Source organism: Somniosus microcephalus, chromosome 10, assembly GCF_052327205.1.
Source record: "Somniosus microcephalus isolate GS21.2 chromosome 10, FLI_Smic_1.0, whole genome shotgun sequence".
In the NCBI taxonomy this organism is placed as follows: Eukaryota; Metazoa; Chordata; class Chondrichthyes; order Squaliformes; family Somniosidae; genus Somniosus; species Somniosus microcephalus.
In genome coordinates, this window is record NC_140996.1 from 212,346,849 (window position 1) to 212,364,266 (window position 17,418).

General features: G+C 42.5%; 1 protein-coding gene across 3 annotated transcripts in view; it reads right to left on the reverse strand.

Moving 5' to 3' along the window:
* The window catches only part of cyfip1 (cytoplasmic FMR1 interacting protein 1), a 195,323-nt gene that overhangs the window by 118,029 nt on the left and 59,876 nt on the right, over positions 1–17,418 (reverse strand). For all 3 annotated transcript variants that reach the window (XM_085999564.1, XM_085999566.1, XM_085999565.1), the window contains exons 9-14: positions 16,735–16,863; positions 14,235–14,339; positions 11,675–11,766; positions 10,243–10,360; positions 7,662–7,784; positions 1,331–1,456 (exon numbers count right to left, since the gene is read on the reverse strand). In XM_085999564.1, coding sequence (XP_085855690.1) covers positions 1,331–1,456; positions 7,662–7,784; positions 10,243–10,360; positions 11,675–11,766; positions 14,235–14,339; positions 16,735–16,863 — 693 coding nt within the window. The remainder of the gene's footprint in view (positions 1–1,330; positions 1,457–7,661; positions 7,785–10,242; positions 10,361–11,674; positions 11,767–14,234; positions 14,340–16,734; positions 16,864–17,418) is intronic.

The window sequence follows — 17,418 nt, forward strand, 5'->3', positions numbered from 1 at the left end:
CTAACCATCTCCCCTTGACATTCAATGGCATTACCATCGCTGAATCCCCCACTATCAACATCCTGGGGGGTTACCATTGATCAGAAACTGAACTGGACCAGCCATATAAATACTGTGGCTACAAGAGCAGGCCAGAGGCTGGGAATTCTGCGGCGAGTGTCTCACCTCCTGACTCCCCAAAGCCTTTCCACCATCTACAAGGCACAAGTCAGGAGTGTGATGGAATACTCTCCACTTGCCTGGATGAGTGCAGCTCCAACAACATTCAAGAAGCTCGACACCATTCAGGATAAAGCAGCCCGCTTGATTGGCACTCCATCCACCACCTTCAACATTCACTCCCTCCACCACCGGCGCACTGTGGCTGCAGTGTGTACCATCTACAAGTTGCACTGCAGCAACTCGCCAAAGCTCCTTCAACAGCACCTTCCAAACTCGCGACCTCTACCACTTAGAAGGACAAGGGCAGCAGACGCATGGGAACATCACCGCCTACAAGTTCCCCTCCAAGCCACACACCATCCTGACTTGGACCTGTATCGCCGTTCCTTCACTGTCGCTGGGCCAAAAACCCTGGAACTCCCTTCCTAACAGCATTGTGGGTGTACCTACACCAGATTGAGAGGGGACCTCATAGAAGTGTATAAAATTCTGACAGGTCTAGACAGACTGGATGCAGAAGGAATGTTTCCCTTGGCGGGTGAGAACAGAACTAGAGGACATAATTTAAGGATAAGGGCTAAACCATTTAGGACAGAGATGAGGGGGAATTTCTTCACTCAGAGAGTGGTGAACCTGTGGAACTCATTGCCACAGAGGGCAGTGTACGCCAGCTCATTAAATATATTTAAGAGGGAATTAGATATATTTCTACGGGCAAAAGGGGTTAAGGGTTACGGAGAGAAGGCGGGGACGGGATACTGAATTAAAGGATCAGCCATGATCTCATTAAATGGCGGAGCAGGCACGAAGGGCCGAATGGCCTACTCCTGCTCCTATCTTCTATGTATCTATGTATACGGACTGCAGCGGTTCAAGGCGGCGGCTCACCACCATCTTCTCAAGGGCAATTAGGGATGGGCGCTAAATGCAGGCCTAGCCAGCCAGCGACGCCCACATCCCATCAATGAATTTTTTTTAAAAATCCACTGAGCCAAGAGACTACCAAAAGTTCTTCATAATTGTGAGACGGTTCTACAATAGTAAAACTTAATTTTGCATTGTATAAGGGTACTGGTATTGTCCCTGTTGCATCTTAAATGCTGAACTTCACTATTGAAAGAAGCTTATCAAAATAAATAGGTTAAAAATGTTATTTTTTTTGTCTCACCTCAACAAGTGCAAACTTCTCTTCACTTGTGTAATTGTATCTTGTTGCTCTCTCATACTCTTCTGCATTGTCTGGACAGTCTTTATTGGAGTATTTATCCGTGGGATGCACAAGCTTCCAAGAGTACTGTAAAATTATCAAGTAAAAATTAGAGAAAGAAAAACACATCGGAAACTAATTACAGTAATTAACTTTAGAGTCATCTGTCTATCTCTGGAAAAAGATCGAAGAACACAGCACAATACCATCACACTGTCATCTTTTGCAAAGAAATCTAAATTCTGTTTTACATTCTTGGTAGAAACTAGTTTCTGATGCATTAGTCTTGGCATGTGCGACAGTATAAGTGCCTCATGAAGGGAAAGAAACTCTATGGACATACGGGGTAAGTGTTATTCCATGACCAATCAATACTGGTCCCATTCCCAAGGCGAGCTGGCCAGCAAAGGACCTTCACACTCATTTGCTTTACAACACAATTTGGCATTTAACAAATGCTTACTCAATTTAGACCCAGATGTTGTTTAACACTAATCCATCAAAATCTGCAGCGTCTCCTGGCCACTGTTCTTGGCCAGTTTTTTCTTGTGGGAATATTAAGGAGTGATCTGTTATTTGGCAAGTTTCAAGTCTTTGACTGCAAAAGGCCATACATTTTCACCTCTTCTACTTCTCATCAGTCTGACTCATTAGAGTCTCTTTCTTTAGATTTCATTGGAGACATTAGCAGAATCCGTGCAATGCAAAGTTGCAATCTGATGTAAACCATTGATGAAAAACAATTACAGGAAGAGACAGTCTTGTAGTGGACAGGAAGGATTCTTGAACACATTGTAAAGTTTACCCTCACTCACAGCAGCTGTCTAAATATTATAACATATAAGGAGAGAAATAGTGAGCAAAGGTTACCACAAAGAATGATTAACTTTTAACGTTCTTTTATTTCTTCACTTTTTTGGAATATTTTTCAGTATCCGCAGAGGATTCACAGGACTCAAAAGTGTGAAGGAATGTATTTAACATTCCAGTTGAAGTTGAAGTACCCAGGTTAATGACCATCATTCTATCAATATTATCCCCGCCGAGGCACTAAAGCATGGCGGAGAAGCACTACTGGCGCGAATTCATGAACTCATTTCTCTTATCTGGAAGGAGGAGAGCATGCCAGGGGATCTCAGAGACGCTGTAATTGTGACCATCTTCGAGAAAGGTGACAAGTCCGATTGCTGTAATTACAGAGGAGTTTCCCTGCTATCTGCCATAGGGAAAGTCATCGCAAGAATCCTCCTCAATCGCCTTCTCCCAGTGGCCGAAGAGCTCCTCCCAGAGTCGCAATGCGGATTCCGCCCACTAAGGGGCACAATGGACATGATCTTCACCGCACGTCAATTACAAGAGAAATGCAGGGAACAGCACCAACCACTGTACATGGCCTTCTTTGATCTCACAAAGGCCTTCGACACTGTCAACCATGAGGGATTATGGAGTGTCCTCCTCAAATTCGGATGCCCTCAAAAGTTTGTCACCATCCTCCGCCTGCTTCACGACGACATGCAAGCCGTGATCCTGACCAACGGCTCCACCACAGACCCAATTCACGCACGAACCGGGGTCAAGCAAGGCTGTCTCATCGCACCAACGCTCTTCTCAATCTTCTTTGCTGCAATGCTCCATCTCACCCTCAGTAAGCTCCCCACTGGAGTGGAGCTAATTTACAGAACAAACGGGAAACTGTTCAACCTCCGTCGCCTCCAGTCCCGATCCAAGGTCGTCCCATCCTCGGTCGTCTAATTACAGTATGCAGACGACGCTTGCATCTGCGCTCACTCGGAGGTCGAACTCCAAACCATCGTAAACACCTTCACCGAAGCATACGAGAGCATGGGCCTTACACTAAACATCCGTAAGACAAAGGTCCTCTACCAACCTGCCCCCGCCACACAGTGCTGCCCCCCCCCCCCCCGATTATCAAAATCCACGACAAGGCCTTTGACAACGTGGGCCACTTCCCATACCTCAGGAGCCTACTGTCAACAAGGGCAGATGTCAATGACGAAGTCCAACACCGCCTTCAGTGTGCCAGTGCAGCCTTCGGTCGCCTGAGGAAGAGAGTGTTTGAAGACCAGGACCTCAAACCCGGCACTAAGCTCATGGTCTACAGGGCAGCAGTGATACCTGCCCTGCTGTATGCCTCAGAGACATGGACCATGTACAGCAGGCACCTCAAAGCACTGGCGAGGTAACATCAACGCTGCCTCCGCAAGATCCTGCAAATCCATTGGCAGGATAGATGCACCAACGTCAGTGTTCTTGCTCAGGCCAACATCCCCAGCATCAAAGCTCTGACCATGCTCAATCAGCTCCGATGGATGGGTCACATTGTCCGCATGCCCGATACGAGACTCCCAAAACAAGCGCTCTACTCGGAGCTCCGGCACAGCAAGAGAGCCCCAGGTGGGCAGAGGAAACGCTTCAAGGACACCCTCAAAGCCTCCTTGAAAAAGTGTAACATCCCCACCGACACCTGGGAATCTCTGGCCCAAGACCGCACAAAGTGGAGGAGAAGCATCCGGGGAGGCGCCGAACACCTCAAGTCTCTTCGCCGGGAGCAAGCGGAAGCCAAGCACAGGCAGCGCAAGGAGCACACGTCAACCCAAGCACCCCACCCACCCATCCCTTCAACCACCGGCTGCCCCACCTGTGACAGAGACTGTCGGTCCCGCATTGGACTAATCAGTCACATGCGAGCTCATTTTTAATGTGGAAGCAAGTCATCCTCGGTTCCGAGGGACTGCCTAAGAAGAGACTGATTGTGGATGCATTGGTAATAATTTTCCAAAACTCCCTGGACTCGGCAAAGGTCCCGGCAGACTGGAAAACTGCTAATGTAACACCCTTATTTAAAAAGGGCAGTAGACAGAAGGCTGGAAACTATAGACCGGTTAGCCTAACATCTGTGGTAGGTAAAATGTTGGAGTCCATTATTAAGGAGACAGTAACAGGACATTTGGATAATCATAATTTAATAGGACAAAGTCAGCATGGTTTTATGAAGGGGAAGTCATGTTTGACAAATTTGCTGGAGTTCTTTGAGGAAGTAACATATAGGGTGGATAAAGGGGAACCAGTGGACGTAGTGTATTTAGACTTCCAAAAGGCATTTGACAAGGTGCCACACAAAGGATTATTGCTTAAGATAAAAAATCACGGGATTGGGGGTAATATTCTGGCATGGATAGAGGATTGGCTATCTAACAGAAGGCAGAGAGTTGGGATAAATGGTTCATTCTCAGACTGGCAATCAGTAACTAGTGGTGTTCCGCAGGGGTCAGTGCTGGGTCCCCAACTCTTTACAATCTATATTAACGATTTGGAGGAGGGGACCGAGTGTAACATATCAAAGTTTGCAGATGATACTAAGATGGGAGGGAAAGTAGTGAGTGAGGAGGACATAAAAAACCTGCAAGGGGACATAGACAGGCTAAGTAAGTGGGCAGAGATTTGGCAGATGGAATACAATACTGGAAAGTGTGAGGTTATGCACTTTGGCAGGAAAAATCGTAGAGCAAGTTATTATCTTAATGGCAAGAAACTGGAAAGTACTGAAGTACAAAGGGATCTGGGGGTCCTGGTGCACGAAACTCAAAAGGTTAGTATGCAGGTGCAGCAAGTGATTAAGGCCAATGGAATGTTGGCTTTCATTGCTAGGGGGATAGAATATAAAAATAGGGAAGTATTGCTTCAGTTGTACAAGGTATTGGTGAGACCGCACCTGGAATACTGCGTACAGTTTTGGTGTCCATACTTAAGAAAAGACATACTTGCTCTCGAGTCAGTACAAAGAAGGTTCACTCGGTTAATCCCGGGGATGAGGGGATGGACATATGAGGAGAGGTTGAGTAGATTGGGACTCTACTCATTGGAGTTCAGAAGAATGAGAGGCGATCTTATTGAAACATATAAGATTGTGAAGGGGTTGGATCGGGTGGATGCGGGGAAGATGTTCCCGATGATGGGTGAAACTAGAACTAGGGGGCATAGTCTTAGAATAAGGGGCTGCTCTTTCAAAACTGAGATGAGGAGGAACTACTTCACTCAGAGGGTGGTAGGTCCATGGAATATGCTGCCCCAAAAAGCTGTAGAAGCTACATCATTACATAAATTTAAAACAGAAATAGACAGTTTCCTAGAAGTAAAGGGAATTAAGGGTTACGGGGAATGGGCAGGAATTTGGACGAGTCTAGGTCCGGATCGGTCATGGCCCTGTGGGCAGCAGAGCGGGCCCAGGGGCCGTGTAGCCTGATCCTGCTCCTATTTCGTGTGTCTAATTCTGTTAGATTCAGGAGCTGGTTCTGTGATAGTGGATTGGCGGTTAGGATCAGATCAGCCATGATCTTATTGAATGGCGGAGCAGGCTCGAGGGGCCGATTGGCCTGCTCCTGCTCCTATTTCTTATGTTCTTATGATTAGCTCGGCTTCTCGTGCCATTATTTGGAGTATCTCCTCCAAAACAGGAGGTCTACAGAAATCATTATGGCACATTGCTCAAGAAAAAAAGAAATTCACAAGGGAAAAGAAAACAAATACCCAGAAAAACAGGTAACGATAACTATCATTTGTAATAACGATTTTGAAAAAAAACAGGAGCATTACTTTCTCCTTAAGATAGCAACAAGGAATGTCAAGACAAGGTATAGCATGATGGAATCATTATTCTGACTCAAAAAATAATGTGTTCCTCATTTGTAATGGCAAAAGGGAGCTAAATCAACAACAGTTATGTGGAATTGGAGGAACAGTATAAGCAATGTTAAATGTAACTATACATTTTTGGGGGGTAAGGAGAGGGTTAATCAGACTGACGAAGTGTGCTAATGTAATACTGCTATTGATTTTTCTTTATATTGTAGTAATATTAGCTTTTAGCCTTTTTTAAGTAGTGAAGTATGATCCAATTTTGAAGCAGTAACAACAGAACTTTTGAACAGAGACTGATCTACAGCACTGACTAGTTTCAGTTTGAAGTAATCACCTACTTAATGAGGTAACTTAATTAAAGATGTGTCATTAAATACTGGTTCCTAAATTTCATGGATGCAAGGACAAACGTTAGTCCTGAAAAAAGAAAAAAGCTGGATAAATATTATAAATTTAATTGGGGTTTCTGTAGAAGGAGAGAATTAACTGGTGCCAAATGGTACAGAATCAAAGACATATTTAGAATTAAAAGTTTTACTTGATGGAATAGCAATTATATGCAAAGAGGAAAAAATTATTGATAAGATAACGAAGCAAGGGAGTTATACCAATCTTGTTAGCCCAATGGAAAAAATGATTGTTATTAAGGAAGCCAGGTCATTAACTGAAGCTATTAATAAAGTATAGGTTCAATTAGATTCTCCTTATACAGAGTTGTATTTTAACTTTTAGTATAATCATGTACTACAGAAAGGTACAAATTGTCACGTTGTCAGGGTGAGAGAAATGTATAAAAAGTGGCAGACTGTAATGAGCATTTGGATTTGTATGGGTTTTATCGGCCTGAAATATTGAGCTCAGAACAGTAACGTGTTGAGTCTCCAATCATCAGGTGTGGTTATAAGTATTTTTTAAGTGTAGGTTTAAGTACTATTGCATGTACTGTATGCTTAATAAATCTATGGATGCTTCATCTCAACGTTTCAAAAACCTTATTGATTTTAAGGGATAGAAGAAAGGAAATTTAGGCAGATTGATTATCCAGCAGCAATCTGCCCCTCCTTCAACTAGGATGGTGTCACCATATTAAAGGAGGTCGCTGCAAAATCTTTTGCTACCGTGCTACTACACTGAAAGAAACATTTTGTGTTGCAACAGACTTTTTTTTAAGATGGCAAAATGGATTAAAGTGAATTGCATTCCTAAAATGTGTACAGGACTCTTGCCTCAAGCAGTATGTTAGTAGGTCTGCGTGAGTAAAGGCATGGCTAGATCTGGTTACAAGTAACAAAATAGATCAGGTAGATGAGCTGAATGTGGGTGGGCACTTTGGGAATAGGAACCACAATATGATAATGTTTAAGATTCGGATCAGCCATGATCCTATTGAATGGCGGAGCAGGCCCGAGGGGCCGTATGGCCTACTCCTGCTCCTACTTCTTGTGTTATGTAAAACTTGAACACAGGCTGGATTAGGGCAGATTTTAGAAAGATGAGGATTGAGCTAGCGGAGGTGAGGCGGAAGGAGAAATTGGCATACAGGACTAAAGAGCAACAGTGGGATGCTTTTTTAAAAAAAAGATTGCAATTCAACTTTAACCAGTAATAATTTCTTCTTCTTTAGGTATCTTACCACTTCCATAACATGAGCACTCCACTGGGACAGCAGTTGCATGCCCTGTAAAGCCAGTTCAGACAGCTTCTGGTATTCAGCATCGGTTTTTTGAGCTTCTTGTCGGCCTGACCCTGTAACTACCTGCAACACAGTTAAATGAAAAGAAAAAGGTATATTTGTGAGATAACTGATTCAGAAAGCTAAGAACTCTCAACCTGACAGCGTACATCATAGAAAGGTGCAAAACAAAATCAAATGCAGCACTGTATTCACACATAGTCCCAATTCAACTAAAAAATCATTCTCCTCTTATGAAATGCAATTAGTTACCATCAAAACCATTTTCAAAATGCAATCCTTAAGGTTTTTCTGATAGGGGGATTCTAGCTTATTTTTTTAAAGCATATCTGTCTGCAATAGATAGATAATAACAAAGAAAACATTATCAAGTTGTATCTAGCAATGCTTTTTCTCATTCTGAAGATTATATTAGTCAGAATTTAGAATTACTAGATGAGATTTTCTTCTCTTCCTCCCAAAAGTGCTTTCTTCAGCATTGATAGGCATTGTGCTGGTGTAATTTCCGCAACAAGTTATGTCTAACATGTAACATTTGTGGTGTCAACATACCCTTTGCGTAGTAAACGATAAACTTCAATTCATGGAAAAAGTAATTTTAACTCCAGCTAAATGATTAATAGCAATAATACAAAAATTACCTCAATTTCCCTCTATTTACAGAGGTTCTAGATACCTAAAGGCTCAAAAGAAAACAAATCCAATGTGATGGATGGGTATTTGCCCCAGTACACCAGGAGAGAGACATGGTTGCTATTTGTAAAATGGTGACAGTCAGCGAGAGAGTGACTGAATGCTGGGGAGGCTCCACTGGATTCGAAGCAGCAGTGTACCCATATTCATAAAAGGTAACAAACTAAATCCAGGAAAGTACAGACGCATTAGCAACAAAAGTAATGAAATCAGTTATCAGAAGCAAACTCTAGGATTATCTGTACAATATAACTTTGTGAATAGCAGCCTTTATGGCTTCAGAAAGCAAATATTCCACCAAACCAACCTCTAACTTTTTTTTAGCTGGATTGTGATAAACATTATGACCAACTTTGTCTGGACTTCCAGAGCTCTCGAAAAAGTTCCTCGTGAAAGGCTGCTGCATAAGCTTAAAGCAGTGGGAATTCAAGATGAAACATGGAACTGGCTGAAAGAAAGGAAACAGCAGGTGCTTGTTGGGGGAATGATGGCTGGAGTGAAGTACCTCAGTGCTTGGTGCTGGGACGCCTGCCATTCCTAATTTACATCAACGACTTGGACTTAAAAACTCAAAGCAAAGGTCATAGATGATTCCAATACCAAACTGGGGGAAGGAAAGAAAGGAAAAGGAGAAAAGAAGTCAAGTCAGAGGAAACAGCCAGCGATCTGCTCAAGATTTTAGATGAAGTCTTTAAATAGGCAGAACACAGGGAGATGAAATATAGATACAGGAAACTTTGGTTTATCCGGAGGTTGTACGTCCGGAAACCTCGATCTACCGGCAGAAATCAGCAGCCGTTTTGTTAGGTTTTTTTTCTTTTTTTTTTCTTCTCCTAGCATTTTTTTTAAACAGTCAGGCTCTGAAAAACCTCTCTGAAGCTGTTGCTAAGCTACAGAGACGCTTCCAAGGTACGGGCCGACTGTTTACAAGCTGTTGCTAAGCAACAGTGTTTGTTGTCAGATACGGAGATGAAAACCTCCGTATCCTTCAACATTAGCGCTGGTCTGTCCGGAAGTTTTCATAGATCGGCATCACGCTGGTCCCGTCGGTGCCGGATATCGCGAAGTTTCCTGTAACTGGATGTATGGTTCTACATATTGGAAGAATATGAGTGGCAAAAGGAACAGAAAGTACTCCCCAGAAAAAAATGTTTCTTTTTGTTCTATCTGGAGGCCCATTACAGATATGACTACCTAAAAATACAGACACACTAGAGGCTACCATCCTAACTTCCAGAAATCATTTTTATTTAATATACATGGCAACAGAAATAACATACTACTGTAGTAAGGTAAAACATGCAGAAAATGATGAACATAGAATCCTCAAGATTGTTCTTACACCACACAGTATGCCTAAGCCAGACAGAAATCTGCTGACTTCACTGACTCCAGCGATCCTCTCAGACCCCAGCTTGAAAGTCTGTACCCTTGACTTTCTACCTCCTTTAATTCAAATTGTTTACTTCTATTGAGGATTCAGAATGCAGCTTTCCATTCCTTTACCCGTGGTTAATTCTGTTCACAGGTTCACCACCAACACGAAACCCAGGCCAGAAGCAGAGGGATATTCTCTGCATCGTCTCTCTCTCTCTCCCTCTATCATCTTAGGGAAAGACTAGGGACACAACGGCTCAAAGCAAATATGATCAAACTGCTCACAAATGTTGCACTCGTGATAAATGTGGCTTCCCATTCTCTTTTATTTCCCATTTGTACATTATTATTGCATATGTTTTATTTTCCCCAAAGACAGCTGGTTTTCTAGGAAAAACATGCTTGCATCCAAACAAACCCTTCTTGCAATTAAGAATTGGATTTCGCATACCTCACTGTTGCTATAGCGGGCCAGCTCCGAGATGAAACGCATGTGGTCCTCTCGGATCTGAATCATTTGTTCAACAATGTTGTACTGGGAACTGCTGCTGGAAGATGTGGAGGCCCACCTGAACCAAGAACAGAGACACAATTGAGCAGGAAACTAAAAACATTAAAATTACAAGCAAAAGTTGATTAAGCCTAAGATAACAGTTATGGTATATCGAATGGGATGGTCCTCTTCCCCTTGTAACCCATTTGAAAGCACCTCCTTACTTTACTTCTCAAATATGTTCAGTTTCCCTTATTTTTACTTCTAGCTTGCAAAATTCATCACATTGGAAAGGTTTTCATTTTGTTAAAATTGCAAGTCCTTCCTGAAAGTGGAGTGCAGGGTGTTTTTTAAAAAAACTTCACAAAATCATTTTACATCTTCAGCAGTATTACTGAGAGCATTACAAAGATTTTTGTATTATGGAAATTTATTTATTACAGAAATATGCACGTGTGTGTGTTCTAATTTGAAATTAAATACAAATTTGATTCAATACCCTTTGTTCAAATGAAGGTCCAACAGCAAAAATCACTGAAGAACAAATTATGGAAAATAAAAGGCTATTCAATCAATCTAGCCCACTATTTCCATAAACTATGTACAATCAAACCTACCCAATCCAATTCAATTTCTCGAGGGAAAGTTCTGCTTAAATACTGCCCCATTCCTAAAGTTAGACAAGCCAAAATGTGAGATATTCATCAATTCTCACACTTCAACTATTCAATCCAGGACTCCTGCCCTCCACACTCAGCATTCGTCCCTCAGCACTTGTATTGCATCCTGTGGATGTTACACATCTGACTGCCTCCTTCACTTGTTTGCATTATATTCAAAATTAATGCTGATGAGATTTGAGTTGGAGAGATTTTTTTTTCTGTTCTGCGAGTTGAAGGATGTTAGCGTTAGGGAATGCAACACACCCAGTGTTAGCATCAAGAACTCCCAGGGCAAGTATATCACATCCAGATGCGGAATAAAGTTCGCTCTACTCTACAACAATACATCTCAGCCTGAAGCTCAGAGGACCGCCACATACTTAAACAACGCAACGTTTTTTTCCCCCAATTACCACCCCAGTCATCCTATGCTCTTTTCGAGCGAGACTGCTAATTGCTGTTGAATTAGGGATAGTCTTGTGGTGTAGGGCCAAAATCCACTGGATTGAGACTGCCTAAAGATGTCCATAAGGAATGGGCTAAAATCACCCAAACAAGCTCCCCAATGGCTTAGTGGAATTATGCTATACAGAAAGCCATAGCTTAGAAATGTCACTATTTTTTACCCTTGCAAAAAAAATCGTCACATTTCTTTCCACATCAGTTTGCAATGAGTGAAATACTGGTATGTTTACATCTTCACAAGCCAAATGGTTCAGAACACCTACCTTGATTTGTTTTCCTCATAATGAGCACTTGTCTTGATGTATCTGGCCAACTCAATCTGCATATCACCAAATAATGGCACCACCTGCAATTGCTGCAGCATGATCAAAATAAAATGTTAATAGAACACCTTTCATGCATACCCTCAAGCAATGCACATAATGCAACTAAAGTATTTCATTTCAGTTTAAAGTCAAAGCGGTTTTCATGACTGTGGTCACTCATAAGTGTCACAAAGTGAAAAAAAACATTAAACCTGGAATTTTGGGGGATTATAGAAATTTTTCTTGCTTCATAAGTTAATTCTAGATATAGCCCTCTAGCACCAAGACCAATTGGCTATTGCTTATGTGCGAGCACAGACAATATCAATTGGCTATTCAACTGTGGGAGACACCATGACCAATCCAGATCCTGTCCTCAACCTGACTTGTACACAGCTGCACGTCCCAGCAATGCTCATGGCACAGTGAATAGATGCAAGAATCCTGGCCGACTTTTCCCCTTCCTTAGCCCATGGGTGTCAGGATCAATAGAAGCATTCCTTAGTGTTTCACCTAGGCTAACCGAGCAAACTCCAAAGGGTCCTGCTGTACAAGTCAGTCAGGGGGGGGGGGGGGGGGGGAGTTGGTATGGCTCAGTTATGTATTGCCTTTATGAACACACCCACTGGGGGAGTATAATGACTATTTCACATTTGACAGTTCAAGAAATGGTGCGAGGGGGTAAGCGTAAACAGAACCACCCAGTTAGCAGCAAGGTTACCCAATGAAGATTGTGCAGCAAGAGAAGGGGCCATGGTGGATAAAACATTAAAAGCCCATAAATACTGTTGCAAGGCCATTAGGAAAGCAATGTTAGGCTGTATTGCTAGGACAGTTCAATATACTGTTGCAAGGCCATTAGGAAAGCAATGTTAGGCTGTATTGCTAGGACAGTTCAATATAAAAAGTAGAAAAATAATTCAATATAATTGTACGAGATAGTTTTTTTATTGTCCTTAGTTCCAATAAATAAGTTAGCAGAGAGACTGAGCTAAATTAGAAGTTCTATGGTAACAATGCATCACGCAAGATGTTAGCAACTGTGTTTCAGGAATCAGTTTTATGTTCAGTGGTACAGCAGGAGAAGCATCTTTGTTGTTTTTACAGTTCAAGCAACAGCAGAATTTGTAATTACTGCAAATATATTCTTGCACTGAACCTGATTGTTAGAAGCAGGTCTGGGATTATTAATTTATTGATTGGACAGTTGCGAGTCCTCGGGATTACTGAATTTGCCCTCCATATGCAAAATTCTCAGCTCCTTAAATTATTCCCTCCGTTGCACCGACCTCCAAATAGCCAGCCTTTCTTTTAAGGCGTTGCCCCGCCTGATTTATCACCATCTCAAAAAGACGAGTTCTGTGTCTGTGCTCAAATTGCAGAGACAGTTCGTCAACTACGTTTAAATAAGGCCCAACCATCAAAGTGGTTCTGGCCACTTGCGGAGAACATCAGGCAGGCGTTGCAATCGCTCAGCTCACCGCCCCATGTAGACAAAACAAAATTCGGCCCTTAGCGTTTAAGCCAGGTTGCCACGCTTATGCCAAGAACATAAAAATTGTTGCAGTATAGCTTCAACATTTTGTACCAGTCCGAAGAGGAGACAGAATATAATCAGCAAAGCATTACATGCTACACTGTTGTCACCTGAAAAGATCCTTTGTACACAGAAAATTACACATAGATTTGAACATCACATGCTGAATCAGGGCTGCTGGAGCATGCTATGGGAAATCAGTTCCCCATTGTACCCTAGTACAATTTCAAAAGCCTTGCTGTGCCCAAGCAACCACATACGTCAATTTTCTCAGACATCTGCCCTTATTGCAGTTGTCTCTGACTGCACATTGTGCTACCTAATATTAAAGATTGAAAGTCAACACAATAGGGAAAACATAGTGGTTAGCACCTCAGTAGGACGAACTGTCAGATAAATACAGAAGCAAAGTCTGTTGCACTTCAAACATTGGATTTTGTACTACTGCTGGTCTAATAGAATCTTTCAAAAGAGTTGTCACATTTTCCAGTATCAATTTTTTTTTAAAGGCTGGATAAAAGCACTAGTATTTTTATTGCACATCCCAACTTCCGCATTTTATGTCTGACTTCATTCAACACATCACCATTTTAAAATCATCTCACCAACAGCTTCTTGCATTTCAGTGCACCACGGAATTCATTTTGAACAAGTTGCAAGTGGGCAGTGTGCAACCGATACAAATGCAAGTCAACGTTTTCCTGCTTTGTTCAGTGTAAAATATTTTGACATTCTGAACAACCTCTAGCTTTTAAGGGTATGAAAAATCTAACCTTTTAACATGCACATTTTTACTTAAGGTGAAAGAAAAAAATTCAAGACTTATGACTACTTAAGTACAATTACAAATAGAAGCAGAACCACAAAAAAAATTGACAGTACACCTAAAAAAAACACATACATGTAACTGTGGTCCTACTAAGGTGGGAGCACTGTTGTTGCCCTTATTAGTTCAAGTGAAAACAATGTACACTTACTTACCTTAAAAAACTTGTCAATCTTGTTCAAGTTTATTCGCTTCTTAGCATCTAACTTGTATATATTGCTTACACTTCCATCCATGAGGTACAGTCCAAAGCCCATCACCTACAAGAAGTTCCCATGTTATTAACCTTCCATATAACATAAAATACAACTCAATCAAAAAAATATATTTTCAAAACCAATAAATTAAAGCTTCCATTATAGTACACTTGATGTAGACTTGGCAACTCAAAGTTGTAATACATACTTCTCATAATCCAGTCTTTCCACCGAGCTTCGCTAGAGAGTTCTACATATGCATTCACATACAAAAGCAGAACTCTGCTCCCCAACCAGTTTTGACAACATGGGAGGGAATAGCTGTATCCCCCATATAACATTAAAAAGGGTTTGGAAAATCTCCAGATTAATCGACGCTCAAATTATCGGCTAATTCTGCACTGATGCGAGAACAAATAAGGGACAGCCACCTCATGTGCCTTACGCCACACAATACTGGAAGATTCCAGAGACCTGGTGGCAGCACCTGCCAAATCAGTTGTGTGGGGAGTGTGTTGAAGAGCAGACGTGGAAATATGCGGCAACTATACAATAAAACACAAGAATGGTTCTAGCTAAGAACCATCAATCTATTATATATTAACACTGAGTGGGTTGCAGCATTCCATCTCAGAATGTACTGAAAACTCATGTCAGACATTATCAATGGGAAAACCCATTTTAAAAGTGTAACATTCACTTGCAGTACCTGTAATGCCTATAGGTGGCACTCCGATATTGTTTGGTGCAATGTCCTCCACTGGTACTCTGTATTGGCAGTGAAACTTGGCATCCAATACCAATGTAAAGACACAGGGTGTGGGACTCTGCACTACCATAAAAGTGATTTTGCAATCAGTTCTTTTAGGCAAGTCCAGCAATAGTAAAGGAACTGTTATTTTAACCTCCCTGCACAGGAAGCATAGACTTCAATTTCCAAAATACAATTTCCATCCAAGAGTTCATACCCAGCCAATACTTAGACCTATCATTTCCAATTAAACACAGCAACTCCTTCATCCACTTGAACCAGAAGTTCAATATCTGGAGAAAACGCCCCCACAGTTCCCACCCTATCAACCCCCAAGAGTTAGCTGCATGCACCCCAATCCGCCAAGCATGTAGAGCATCTTCCTGCAACTCAGTAGGAAAATTCGAACCATGGGAGGCATTTCTCTCCCCTTCCTGCCTCCCACAGAGCAGAGAGTCAGGGCCCGAGACTGCAGAAAACATCGCCGTATCTACTCCCAACGAAGCAAAAATGGTCCCCGAATATTTGATTGACACAGCCGCCCCCTACCACCCCACTGCCCCAACATAGGTTAGAAAGTCCTAATTGGAGAGAGTGTCATGAAGCGACTCCTTGCGCCAGAAGTCTTGGCAGGTCACTGATGTGTTGATTCCTCTGCCACCACCCCGTCCTCTCGCCAGTGCAGAACTTTGCACCAGAGAGAACGACAACACCCACTCCCCCTCTAGCAGAAAATGTCCTTCTGGGAGAAGAGCAAGCTACCACACCTGTCACTGGCCAGATATTCAGCAGCTGTGAACACAAACCCCACTCCACCCCAAACAAATAAAAGGGGAAAAAAAAAAAATCAGGCCTCTCATCCCCCCAACAGAGGTAGAAATCATGACCTGGGAACCGGTCATTCCCCCACCCCGAGCCAGAAACTAGGGCCTGGAAAGATGCTATCCGTCTAATCCCAGGTGGTCAGTGCCTGGCACCAATCTAAACCTGAATTTTCTCTGCACAAATCACCCCCCTCCCCGATCCCTCTTCTCCCCCACTTTTCTCCTCTTTTCCCTCTTCCCCTCCCCTCTCTTCGCCCAATCAATTCCTGCCAACTCTCCTCCCCTCTAACCTTGCTTAACCCGAATGCTGCACCTGGCTTTGACTCCTCATATGCAACGTCACAAAAGATTGACTCGCTGCAAGTAAAGTTGTATGCAGATTCACCGAAGTCGGCGGGTGGGTTGGGGGGGGTCAGACCTCCCTCCCACTTTTTCAGCCATTGGGGGTGGGGGGGAAACCAGAGCTCCAGCAATCTCCACCCTACACACAGTAACTAAAAGATTACCATCTTCAGCTTGGTTATGCCTATTATATCCTATTTCCTGATGCAGCTCCCTCAGGGAAAAAAAGAGCTTTCTCATTGCATGAGTGCAATATATTTCCTGTCTGTAAATTTTTACTTTCTTCCTGTAATAAAGAACACGCCTAAATGCCATTTTCAAGTTATTCCAACATACTGTTATAGTTCTAGCACTGGACACCCGCATTAAACTCAACTATTGTTTAAGAAAACAATGTAAATTATTATACATCTACTCAGTTACAGTACAAGCCAGCACAAGTCATTATAACCCAACAAGTGTCGCACAGATTTAATTCCAGTTGGATATATTTCATAGATACGAACTGTTCAAATATATTTTTTCCTAAAATAAAAATTACCTTGAGCAGCATGTGTTTCTCACCCGGAGTAAGGTACATTCTGTTCTCATAATAATCAACACAAATATTTACAATGTCAGCAAGAAGCTCCTCATAGCCTGGAATGACTTCAAGCTGCTGCTGCAGCGACTGGAAAGAGAACAGAGAGTTTATAAGAAATGTATTTGTTACATGAAACAACAGTTTGCAGTTCAGATAGCATAAGTCTAACTGATCGATATACTTCATCATAAAATAATTATTCGCTGCCCACACTCCACTACTAGTTTCTTGCCTCCTCTCAAAGGTAGTGGGGAGAAAATTCAGTATCGCCCCGTTTGGGGCGCCATTATCGGCCGTGCGCAAAGTTTAGCACCTGGCGCTAATTATCGCCTCTGACAGCAAACTTGGCTTTGATCATCCCTGGAGGTGATTGGAGTGCTAAATCAGGCGTTTCACACCTGTCTTAAGGCGCAAAGGCCGAGGAGCGAGGCGCTACCTCAGAGCGCTGGCGAAGCAAGGAAGGGCAAATCAAAATGAACCTGCAAAGTGCTGCTCAGTACTCAAAACTCCTTCACACAGCATTGAATCTCTCCAGAAGTCTCTCTCTCTCTCAGAATGCGTGGTGCAAAAATGTCACCAACAATAAAAGGCAGGAAGCGATCGCCTTTAAATAGCGCTCCTCCAGTCCCTTTCTGACTGCAA